At 42.6% G+C, this 12,908-nt stretch overlaps 1 protein-coding gene across 5 annotated transcripts in view; it reads left to right on the top strand.

The window, feature by feature from the left end:
• Positions 1-11,733, top strand: part of PID1 (phosphotyrosine interaction domain containing 1) — an 85,879-nt gene extending 74,146 nt beyond the window's left edge. For all 5 annotated transcript variants that reach the window (XM_040074779.2, XM_040074773.2, XM_040074775.2 and 2 more), the window contains one exon: positions 9,764-11,733. In XM_040074779.2, the coding sequence (XP_039930713.1) occupies positions 9,764-10,240 (477 nt within the window). In that variant the 3' untranslated portion in view covers positions 10,241-11,733. The remainder of the gene's footprint in view (positions 1-9,763) is intronic.
• The last annotated feature ends 1,175 nt before the right edge of the window (positions 11,734-12,908 follow it).

Below are 12,908 nucleotides of genomic sequence, written 5' to 3'. Positions count from 1 at the left end.
TCAGTGCCCAGAGTCTTGGAGAGTATGTAAAATACACATGCCTCAGTGGAAAAGGTGGCTGAAGTATGTAACTCTTCCTGTACTCCCTCTTTGCGTGCTCCATGAAGTACAACCAAAGTTTTTGCAGGACTGGTACCAAAGTGAATTTTCTGTGGGTTGGAAAGGAAGGGGAACAAAGTAAAAGTGAACAGTCTGCTCCCCTCTGTGTCCATGGGCTCCTTCCCTCTGCTGTGAGACAACAGCTGTGAGGAGCCCAGGACTACAAAGCTTTCTGAAACACGATGCAGTGCTTAATCAGATTTCCATGTTTGCTTTCAACCTCAAGTGAATAAAGAATGTGTAGTGAAAAAGGTTTGTGTGTACTTTGAACATAAACATGAAGGTAGGTGTCTGTTTGCAGGGAGATAGTGCTCATGCAACTTATGCCACACTCTCCTGGCAGAAGGGATATTCTCAGTGAGAAAGTTTTGAGGGAGCAGAGGAAAGGTTTTGGAAGGGCTTTGTGTGAAGGAAACGTCAAGAAATTGCAATAGTGGCTACAGAGTGGGTTGGTTTTCTCACTTTCCTGGCTCCCTCCATCTCCCTCCTTGCCTGTGAAGACTCCTGAAGGACAGTGGGAAATGAACTCGCTTATCCAAGTATTAATTTCAACCCAGTGGTAACTGAGTACAGAGAGAGGAAGTTACATGAGGCAATGAAAGGAGACAAGGGAGGAAAGTGATTTAAATAGCAACATAAAGAAAATATTTGGGAATAAAAGTAATCATCGACTTGTACAATAGGGTGTCCAGCAGCCCTGCTGAGGTTGTGTGTGATGGATGTATTTGTTCATTCAGTTATGTCTTGAGCGACAACGTTTTTAAATTGCTGCTAGAATGAAACTGATTTCTTGAGTTTTAAATGGTGCAGTGTAAATCTTCCACTCACACCAGGACCGAAGAGTCTCTGACTGCAAGCTCACTGCAGTTTGCCAGTTCCACTTGATTTCATTTCAGATTCATCCCCGCAAGCCAAACCACAGAAAGAGCTTCCTGCCCAGTGGAGAATGAAATGCAAGAGGCGATTCTTTTGTTGCTAACGGGAGGCTGCAGGGAGCAGAGCTGGCTCTTGCTGAGGTTGTGTTTGGGTTTGGTTAACTATTTTGCCAGTGAGGCAGAGACTCCTGGTCTCTGGATATAAGCTAGATGTTCCTAAGTCTAACTGAGGGCAGCAGTTTAATGCCTGGGGTAGTTTATAAAGAGACTTGCTGAGCAGCAGCCTGATGTAATGAAAGGTGAAAAGCTTGGATCATTGTGTTCCTCAGGAGTGTTTTCCAGAAGGAAGAGTTTGGCTTGCTGCCTTATTTACCCCACATGGGCTGTTTGGCTGTGGACTCTCTGGGCTTTTTATTTTTGGCTTTTTTTCCTCTCAGAGCTTATAAATTAAGCCATCAAGGGTAAATTTTTTCTCTTCCAGTACGTTTATTTACTAAAAATTAAACTTGACAAATACTGATGTGTTTTCCCCTGTCCTCCTCAAGCAGTGTGGGCTGGTGTTTGTGATGGGGCTGATCACATGGGGTAAGGAGTGTTCCACTCCTGTACATATTCTGCAGAGGTTTTTGTCTTCTGCTCCCCTCCTCAACTGCCATCACTGGGAGGCCTGGCAGAGCTCTGCTCTGGGAGATGAGAGGTTTATTTGGCCATGAAGAGGGGCTCTGAGATGTCTGTGTGTTTTTTGGCATATTCCTCAGAGCTGGGACAGGATCTCAGAGATATGCCCTGCACTTTCATGTCGATCATCTGCAGTTTCTGGAGTGTTTGTCCTGCATAGTGTTTGAGAAGTGAGAAGTTCTTCATAGGTGAGCTCTGCCCGCAGAAAAGCCCCATTCCCAAGTTGCTGCCCTGGACTGGAAGTTGGGACACCCACCCTGGATCACAATAACTCACATGTTCTACCTGCTGCTGTGTTAAAGGGCTTTCCTAGGTAACCTTAGAAGCACTGGAATTGGTATCGTGTTTTTCTTTCTACTGGGGAAGAGTGTTTTTCAAGAAAATGTATTTTCACAGTGCTTCGGTTTCTCCTTCTCCTTCATGTGCTACAGCTACTGAGAAGCATGGAGGCTGTAAAACCTGGAAGAACAATGATGGACTAAAAATAATGAGTGCTCCTCTGTCCTTCAAAGGCATTCAGTTGGGGAATTATATCCAAAGTGACTACTCTGTGCTATCACTTGATGCCTTACTTGTGTGGTGACCCCTTCCTGGGAGCCACCTAAGGCAGGATCTGCTGCATGGTCACATGAGAAACACATGGGAAAATAAAGGCACCTGCAAAAGGCTGCTGTGAGCGTGGCTGTGGGGACAGATGGAGCAGCTGGAGCAGCTGCTGCCCAGCAGTTGTTTTTCCTTAGGAGTTCTGAAGATGTAAAGAGTCAAATGCATTTCTTGCTGGGCTTGTTTATTATTTTTGTTTTCAAGGGGGAATTGTAGAATTGTTTTAAGACTTAAGTTCAGCTTTGGTCCCACAAAAGGAGTCAGGTGCTGGCTGTTGGCTTAACTGCTGAAGAGGTGCTGACGCTTCCAGCTTTTTCTGGAGCTATCCTTTGATCCCTTGGAATAAATCAGATGTTAACTACTGATGTCTTTTTTTTCCCCTCCTAATCCAGTGGGCAGCCCTCAGAGTTGATGGTTATTTTCCATTAAATAGTTGCCTAGCTCAGTCTGTTCTCCCTCTGAATTTTGTCTCAAAAATAAAACAGTTCTTCACATATTTCTTTAAGCCACATTACTGCATTTACTGTGTATTTCTGTGTGCTGAGGAGGCCTGCCGTGCCCACAAAGACCCTTGTGTTCGTGCTGCAAGGCTTTGGCTGGACACAGGCAGTGTGGGTGAGGAAGCAGTGACAGGCAGAGGGAAACTGTGCAGCCTTTTTACTTGACTGAGTTATTTTTTTGGGTCTTAAGCAAACGTTGCTTGAATGCAGTTCATGGTATTTGCTCAGTGATCCAGTGGAATGTCTGGGATATTTTTGTTTTTCCTTCAGAGCCAAAAAGCAGCTTTTGGCTCTAAATCCCAAGTTGCCAGCCCGAGGCTAAGTCACTGTGCTTTAGGGTGAGGAGAGCTGAGCTGGTGTGGTGAGACGGCTGGACGGTACCCTGTCCAGCACAGAGCGCTCCTGCTGTGCCTGGAGCTGGATGTGTTAATTAAAGATGTTGAAAATGACTCTGCAGCTAAATCTGCTTTTATTGACATGAAAGCTGTGCCAGGACTTACCAAGCTGTTGGGCAGTATGCTGCAGGCCTATCCCACTTGTATCCCAGCTCCACTGCGACTAAAAGACAAACTAGTTTCAGCCATCAAATCTGTGACTCTTTGGTGATCCCTGATTCTCCCCAGCCACTCAGTTTGGAGGTGCCGCTGGGAGCTTTGTGCACACTGTCATTGCAGTGAAGTTGAGCACAGGTTTCCTGATTAACAACTTCTTGCAGAGGTTTTCAGACCTTGTCATGGTATGGAGGTGAAGCTTGCTGTATTCTGGCCTCAAAAATAAGTGCCTGGAGTCTAGGTGAAGCTTGAACTTTCTCATCCTGCATCTGCTTTTGTGCGGCAAACCCAGGGAGCATCTCCATGTATGTGTTGCAGCAATTTTAAACAAGACATGCATACCTCCTCCTAAACCTGCTTTTGGTTGCTCTTCTTCAAATCTCTGTATTCTTTAAAACTTCTGCCCATTTACCCAATCTTTGGCTGGTGGTTCTTGCTTGGCTGGCATGAACTCACAAACTTCATCCATTGGAGCAGGTTCTCCAGGGAGATGGTGGAGGTGTTTAAGGGGTGTCTGGATCTGGTGCTGGGTGTTGTGGTTCAGTGGTGTAGGGGTTGCAGTGGTGGTTCTGAGTGGATGGTTGGACTGTATGACCTTGAAGGTCTCTTCCAGTCCTCATGTTTCCATGATTCTATGATGGTTTACTTGCTGATTGGAGGGTCTATATCTGTGCATCTTAACACAGACCCTTACAGTCACTTTCTTCTTTGCCACCTATCCTGAGGGTGACACAGAAGCAATTCTGTTTTCAGGAAGAAAATGTCTCATTACCTCTGTTTGCCTCATGTTTAAGTGAGGAATATCTTACTGTCTTGATCAAACATGATCAGTTGCAGCTAGACCAAATTTGAGGCTAAAGGAATGATTATTTTAAAACACTGATCAACAAAAGAAACAGTCATCTACTACTAAGATTTGGCCAAGATCCTCTAGGGCATCCTCTGGTGACTGTAAGTTATTGCAGAGTAAATACCTGCTAGCTCAAGGTCAGTGCTCTATTTTAATTTTTTTTTCATTTTCTGTGTTGATTTTGCTGACAAGGACACTCCTTATCTTGTATGGAGGAAATACTTATATTAAATAAATAACCAAGGAGTAAATTTTACATATGGTCTTTTGACCTTGGTCTTGAAAAGTGAGAGAGCCCAGAATCCTGTGAGGTATGTGTTCCTGTGCCAAGCTCCTGTGCCAAGAGAGCATCTGTCCTCCTGTAACGTGGTAATTATGGGTCTTTACAGCTTGGATCTGCTTTCTTGGAGCACTGATAGTCTATGGACTGGGAATAGGGAACAGAAGGAGAAAAAGTCATTTGACTGTCTAAGTTTTAGGTGCCGGAGTGAGGCTTTTGAGATAGGAGCAGCATGGACATATGATCCGATGAGGAATCAGGTCTGGGGTCAGATCGACACATGCTGGACCTGAGCTGTTCTTTATCTCCTATGAATTGCAAGTGGACGATGTGAGACCAGTGATGAAAGAGTTGGGTATGAAAAGGAAAAAACCCTTATTACTTCTGACAAATTGTACTGTGCTAGAAGTGTAAATGTCTGTGACAACTGCTCTACTGGTCTTTTCAAAGTTGGTAAGCTCTTGAACATAGTTATTAAAAGACATTTTCACTATACTTTATTGGACTGAAGGGGCTGAAAACAACAATGTCAAAGTACTCAGATATTTCTGTGTTTCCAGGAGAGTGCGTGAAAAATGGCATCAATTATTCTTCATGTCCTTTGACATGAGATGTCTCTATGTGTCACATGGATGTAGCTGCATTACAAAAGGGTAAAGGTACAGCATTTTTCAGTTGAGGACTGTTTTGTCAGATACTGACACTGCTGTTGGCAAATCTCTAGGGTGAAATAAGGAGTTCTTCAGAACATCTTGGCTTTTACAAAAGGTTTGAATGCTTGCAAGCATAGAAGTGCTGAAGCCCCAAGTGTATTTTATGTCATGGCTGGTGACAGTGGCTTGCCAGAAGATGAAATTTGCCATGAAAAGGCTGGAAAGAGTGTGGATAATTTTTAACATGCATGAGAAATTTTTGTGAGGCATATATATATCTTCCAGAAATTTGTGGGACAGATGGAACACGCAAACCAAAGGACTAAAAGAGCCATATAGAAATATACTCTTATCCCTGGTAGAAGATATAATAGGAAATGCCTTCACTGCTTAAGGTTAACACAGTGGCATTGAGCTGAATTTGCATTCCTTTTCTCACTTAAAATACAGTGTCCAAAACAAGAAGAAGCTGTGACAGCTTGACCATAATTTACTTGTTACAACCTACCTGTAGCTACTCTGCCTTGCACTGAGGCTAGAATCGTAGAATCATGTAATCATTAAGATTGGAAAAGACCTCCAAGATCATCAAATCCAACCTTTGACCAAACACCACCTTGTCAGCTAAATCATGGCATTATGTGCCATGACCAGTTGTTTCTTGGAAACTTCCAGGGATGGTGACTCCACCACTTCACCAAGCAGCTCGTTCCAGGGCTCAACAACCCTGGACGGGAGGGAATAAAGCTCCTGGCCTCACTGTGCATAGGATGACCCTTGCTACAGACATGCCACACTTGCACAAATAAGTAATTTTCCTGGACTGATGTTTGCTGCCAGGTGACTTCCAGAGTTTCAGAGGAAGAAAAGCGTTATTCAGTCCTGGTGAATTTTGCTGCTGGTCAGAGCTGTATTATCAGAGATGTGGCTTTCAGCCTGCGCTGTGGCTTTGACAATGATCACTGGGGTCAGTAAAGCTGTTCAGGCACTTCAGTGTGCTTTTGTAGGTACAATGATAACTGTAACAACCTCGCTGCTGCTGCTACGACTAGTGTCTTTCTGTGCTCTTCACATCTGTTTCTTATGAGAATTAAATATGAAATTCTGTTTTGTTTTGGGGTCTTTTTTTATAGCACCTGCTGACTTCACACTGCTGAGAAGGGGAAAGACCACCAATGCTAATTTTTGCCTCAAAATAGCTTTCCTTTCCATCTGATAATGAAAGTTACGATCTGTTCTTTGATCTTTAGTTGGCAGACTTGGAAATTGAAAAAAGGAAGACGCTTGTACTGTAATAGCTTCACTGTAATGTTGTGGTCAGTGGTTTCTGAGCATTTAAACAAAGGTGGGTATGCTGTGAGGTGTGTCGAGGTAGGAGCCAAAATGCAGGGAGCACTGCTTGTGGAGTAACCTTGTAACTCTGAGCTTGGGGAGAAGTACCTTTCTGTAGGTCAGAGAGCGGAGGTGTCTCGCCAGCCTCTGTACCCCTGTTCTGTTTTAGCAGGGGACCATGCTGTGATGAAATGTTAGATGTCTTTCTTCACCAAGAGCTTCAGTGATGCTACTCTTGTCAGATGCTTGTATCTCAACTAGGAAGAAAAAAAATAATTTGTTTGAAAAACCAAAAAGTAACAGCACTACTAGATGTAGATGTTTTTGTATAAGACAGTACAGGAGAAACTCTAAAGCTGAGGTTTTGTTTATTCTTCCTGTGAACTCCTTATTATAATGTCTAAGCACCTTATAAATATTTATGGCTGTGTCCTCAAAGGAAAATGAAATTTATATAATGGAGGTTCAAAGTGACGTTAAAAGAAGCAACTTTCCGAGGGTTCCTACACAGTTATACTGTGACGGAACTGGGACACTAAATCAGACCAGTACACCCCATTTTGGTAAACAAGCCAGGATTCCATCCTTATTATTAGTTGCTTTTGCATTGGCTGCTTACAGAGTAATTCACTGCTTTTTTTTTTTGCTTTTTTTTTGCTTTTTTTTTTCTTTTTTTTTTCCTCAAAATACAACTACTTTGTTTTAGGGAAATCCATTATTTCTTTGTAACTTCACTCTTAAGCAGGCCACACACGGGTTGTTGGTCAACAGGGGGTTGCAATTAGCTGCTGCAGAGGAGAACATTAAATTCAGTTTATGCTGCTGTGTCACAGCTTGCTCTGATCTTGCTCCTTGGCTGCTGAAGGTGTCCGAGGATCACTTGGGCGTTGCCCACGGTCAGAAGCTGACGCTGTGTGCTGGGGTGAATTTGCAGCACAGGGCTCAGCAGCGCTGACTGGGATGGAGTTGCCTTTGCTTTCCTCCTCTCTCCCCATCCTCGTGCTGCTGCTCAGGGCAGCTCACGAGCTTGCAGCAGCTTCCTCTTTGGGACAAGCCAGTAGTGAAACAATTCCCTGCATCCCCTCTAGTGCACTCATGAGAGCTGCTGATTTCTGTGGTCTCCAGGTAACATTGGGCTTCTTGAACCAGCAGCTGGGGAGACAAAATATTGCAGTGGTGGCAGCCCTCTCCTGAGGCCAGGGATTCAAAGCTGTGTTTGGGCAGTGACAAAGTGCATGAGCAAGAGGCTATTTCGCTGTTCCTCGGGGTTTAGTCTTTGTGCAAATCTGTTTGAAGTTAGTGAAGGACGTCTGATGCTGCAATGGGCTTTGAATTTGTCCCCAAGTGTTTGCAGTGTTTGTCTTTTGTTAGCTGGCTCGTGAGTATGAAACAGGGCTGAATGGACCTTTGGAGAATATATTGAATGTGCGAATTTGCACAATGATCTTGCTCTGTTCAAAGCAATCTGACTTTGGATATATGTTGAAATATCCCCCAGTATGCTGCAGACACATTCCTCTTTGGTCCTGTATGTGCTGTTTGTATGTGTTTAGTTGGCACTGTGAACTCTGCGGTTTTCTTTTAAGTTTTTCTACAGTACATTAGGGAACTCAACTCTCATCACTAATAAAATAAAATAAGGCAAAACACTAGTAGGTCTTGACTTGTTAACTGTTCTAGCTGTTGTGTTACCCACTGCTCAAAAAAAAAAAAAAAAAAAAAAAAAAAAAAAAAAAAAAAAAAAGTTTTATAAGAGTCAACATCTTCCCAGTGCAAATCATGAATATTTATAGGCAAAGAATAAGACTTCCCATTTTGAAATGTCAGTGCTATGAAATTGCTTTTTTGGCAAGCATGATTAAGACACACAGACTTCCAATAAAGTTTTATATGCTTTCTTTTTCCCTTAATTATGACTTAATTTAGGCCTCTGAGTTTAACAAAACGTATGAAGCATACAACAAAATATTTTTCTTGTGGAAAATTTTGTTTACATGGATTACAAATCCCGTATTTCTTGTGGTTATAATTTTTAAAATGTGCTTAAATGTGAAAATTCCATGTTTTTTTCTTTAAATTTCTTAACACATTTACAACATAAAAATATCCTATACCTTGTGTTTAATGCAGAATTTTGAAGAAATTAGTTTGGAAAGTGTATGTGATTACTTTTTTCCTCCAAAAGCCTTGAGTAAAATGTAGAGAAGGTTATAAGACATCAAACAAAGGGTAAAAGATTCTGCCTCAAGCACTTACTGCTACAAGAGATAAATGAGGAACAATTTTGCTTTCATACAGTTGTTCTTAAATGCACCATCCTAACAACAGTAATAAATAGAATAATCTTCATAATTGCATTTATGTGACACTGACCTGTCTTTCCTAGAGAAAAATCCCTTTTCCCAGGTAAAATAATCTTCCATTCAGCTGTAAGTGGAAGAAAGCCTCATTAGTAGCTGCACAGATTTAGGGGAATGTTTCTGCACAGGCTTAATACAGAATTTTGATGTGGACCTCCTAGTGAATTTGATATTTTGTGAACAAATTACTGTAAAGGCACTAAAACCACCTTGCTTTCCTGTGGTGATTGGCTAGCAGGATATTTGCTCAAAACGACTAGACAGGAAAGCAGAGAGATGATGTGATTAAACTTAGGTAGATTTATTACTAGATTTTTTAACAGCATATTCCCTTAAATTGATATAATAAATATCTCAGCCCTGCTCAGAGATTAAGTTTTGAACAGCTTTGAGCTATTCCTGGCCTAATACTTAAGTAGAAGTAGCAGAAGTTGTGGAAAAACAGGATTATTTTGGAAAAGAAACATTCAAACAGTTTAAAATCCTCTGCTGTGATCATGCTTTTCTGATCCCCTGCAGCATTGCATTACCAAACTGAGAATGTCTCCATCTCCCTAATACTAATGTTTGAAATGTGATACCAATAAATCATCTGAATACCGTATGAAGAAAAAAAAATACTGGTTTGCATCACAACTACCTGGGACCTGCTCCAAAGGCACTTGCACTTGCTAAGATGAGCTTAGGGGTAGTTGTGGGCTCTAAAGCTGGGCTTTCCAGGGGAGGTGCAGAAAGTAGAATGCCTTGAAACTCAGACACTTGGGCATTTTCAGTCTCTGGGTTTGAATGGTGAAGTCATCATCTGCAAAAGCAAATATTTGGAAAGCAGTTTGAAAACTTTTACCGAAAATGATGCAGAAATTGCGAAGTTTGTGGGGGGAGGTGTGTGCTTTTAGTTTCCCAGTGAAACTCCCTGGGATGGCAGAAGGTACCACCAGAGTCTGCTCTCTGTGTTTTCACCTGTCTTTGCTCTTCTTTGCAGGTTACATACTTGGGTAAGGTTTCCACAACAGGGATGCAATTTTTGTCAGGCTGCACAGAAAAACCAGTCATTGAATTGTGGAAGAAGCACACGCTCACCAGGGAGGATGTTTACCCAGCTAATGCCCTTCTGGAAATTCGCCCTTTCCAAGTCTGGCTGCATCATCTGGACCTCAAAGGTGAGGCAACAGTGCACATGGATACCTTTCAGGTAGCACGTATAGCCTACTGCACTGCTGACCACAACGTCAGCCCAAACATCTTCGCTTGGGTCTATCGGGAGATCAACGATGACCTGTCCTACCAGATGGACTGCCACGCTGTGGAGTGTGAGAGCAAGCTGGAGGCCAAGAAGCTGGCCCATGCCATGATGGAGGCCTTTAAGAAGACTTTTCACAGCATGAAAAGCGATGGCCGGATCCACAGGAACAGCTCATCGGAGGAAGTGTCTCACGAATTTGAATCTGACGATGGCTGACTGAACTCATTCACGGTTCAAGGCAGAAATGGCTTAGGGAATGAAAGCTGATAGATGAATAAGCAACAATTGAAACTGGGTAATGAAAGGACTGCCAAACACTTGTCTGACCAGCTTTTTAAATCAGAAGAGCAATTTGGTACTTACAGATACGAATCATTAAAATAATTATGTTGCATTGAAATCTGCTGCTGTTTGCAAAAGTGAGAAAAAAATCTCCCTCCCCCACCTCTGTCACCCACCCATCACTGTCTCTTTCTCGTCTCTGTAGTTCAGGTGCATACCATGAAGTACAGTCATTCCTGTTTGTCTTACGAGACTGGTCAGGCAATTTTATTAGTTGCTTCTCTGGCATTCCTAGCTGGGGGCTGATGCTGATGCACAAGAGCAAGTAGGCCTGGAAAGCCCTAATGGTTCCCGAAGAATCTTTCCCCGTGATACATCACACAAATCCTTTGACCGTACGTAGGCTAAGACAGCCATACATAGCCTTTTAGACTAATGGCCTGGCATTCTGCAGTTAATTCACATTTCACAGATAAAAAATGAAAGATGCTTGTATGTACACATTATATCATATGCTATCCTTTATTTTATCCATTGTACCTATTTTCTTAATATACCTGCTGCCACATCTTTCACCCAACACCAGTAGTTGCAGTTTCAGACTATGTACTGCTGGATACCAAAAACGGGTGGGCAAAAATACTCCCTGATGGCTGGGGGTTCAGCAAGTCAGCCCTGCTGTCTGTGCGTTATCCTACCCTGATGTGCTCTGCAGGAGGGGGCCCGCTGGGAAGAGCTGAGGGACACTTGGGTGTGTCAGTGTTTGAACTGTGACTTCTCATCAACCTCAGGTCTGACGAGATCCGAGCACAGTGGGCGCAGCTCTGTGTCCCCACTTTCTGCATTGCTGGCCGAGCGACCCTGGTGGGATGGAGCTGGCAGTGTCTCACCACACAGGGCTGCCTCACTGTAAAGATCAAAGGAAATGGTCCCTTAGGAGTCAGGTTTGAACATCTGTTCTGGTTGAGAACCTCGTGTTAAGATTCCCGTACCTTTCCTTGTTCACAGATATACAGTCATGCCTTTCTTAAATGCAGATGTTTAATAAAACTCAAATAAAGGAAAAACTTGTTTCACTTGATATTTTTTAAGGCTGAGAGCAGATCAATAGTTTGCAAGTAATGCTGCTCCTTTGTACAATTTTGTTTGTAATTATGGTCATGTTAGGGGCACTAGGGCACCTTACAGAAGCCTTAAAAGAAAGCTAATCCAAGCAGATAGCTCTGTGTCTGTGTTTTGTGTCTCTGTGTTTGTATGTGAGAGTGTATGTTCGAGTCCAGTGGTAAAGCATGTAGATTGAGCATGGAGATGTACTGAGGAGGGCCCACACCTCTTGAAAATATGCTTGTTGCTTTACAATGTATGTAAACTGTTCTCCAGCATAAATGCATTCATACTTTAATAAAAAAAAAAAGTTTTGAGTTAAACCTTGTTAGTTTTAAGCTGTCTTTCCAATGTAAACTCTGTGGTTTTGTGTGTGTGAGTTCTGTGTTTATTTCATTTAGTGGAATGAAAATGTTAATTTATTTCCATTTAATTATTACATCAGTCTTCATGAAAATTGCTATTAGCATTTTAAAAATATTTTCTTTTCAATACTTAGGTTAATTATTGCTGTGAGGTTTTGTTTTGGTTTTGTTTGTGTGTTTTGGTTGTTTGTTTTTGTTGTTGGTTGGTTGTTCTGTTGGTTTTGGTTTGCGATTTTTGTTTGGTCAGTTGGAGGTTGGTTTTTTGGTTTTGTTTTGTTTTTTGCTTTTTGGAGTATGGACACAATTTATAATTTTTGCTTAGTAGGAGGTGGCAGAGATACCCCCTCTCCCAACCTGACCAGTTGAAATGAGCTCTGCTAAGTGGGAGCAGTATTGCCTTGCTTATAGAAATCACAGAGTGGTTCAGGTAGGGCACTTGATGGCAGGATGGGGAATATACCACCAGGCTGGCAGCCTCCAGTTTTTCTCTGAATCTTTGGTGACCCAATGTTTCCAAATACAGGTCTAAAAAATTATTTCTCTTTTTCTTCCCAGATGTGTACTTAGAAGTGGGGAGTCATGTATGTGCTAAATGGTGGTCAAAAAAAACAACAAACAAAACCCACCTGAGTCCTGCTGTGAATATTGTTGCCTTTTTTATCAAAGGTAGAATTACACAAAAATTCCTTCAACTTTTAACAAATTATTTTCTTTTGCTCGGAGCTGTAGTTGTATGTTAGTTTTCTGACTTGTTTGGATGCTCTGCCACCAAAGCTGCTATGAATGGGTGTGTGGAATCCCTCATTCCATCCTCTCACCCAGATGTTCCTGCTGGCAGTAGAGGGGTTTGTCTGCAAGCCCCAGCTTTTCATAGCCAAGGGCTGCTGGTGTGGAAGGGACGGGAGATTCCCAGCCCACCTTACGCAGGAGCCGAGGTGCCTCCTGCCAGCCCTATGGAGAACTGTGGTGGGTGGTTTGTGTTTGGGATTTCCATTTCTGGAGCAAATACTTAGAAGAGTGGGATATCTTTCTGTCATGGGGTGGGGTGCGGACTTTCTGGCTGACACAGTCTGCCCTTCTTACCCTCCAGTCCAAGCCAGAGCACAACTACACAGAAATGTTGTCAGCAGTGG

Source organism: Hirundo rustica, chromosome 10 (genome assembly GCF_015227805.2).
Source record: "Hirundo rustica isolate bHirRus1 chromosome 10, bHirRus1.pri.v3, whole genome shotgun sequence".
NCBI classification, from domain to species: Eukaryota; Metazoa; Chordata; class Aves; order Passeriformes; family Hirundinidae; genus Hirundo; species Hirundo rustica.
Note: the sequence above shows the minus strand (reverse complement) of the source record. Positions and strands in the feature narration are given on the sequence as shown.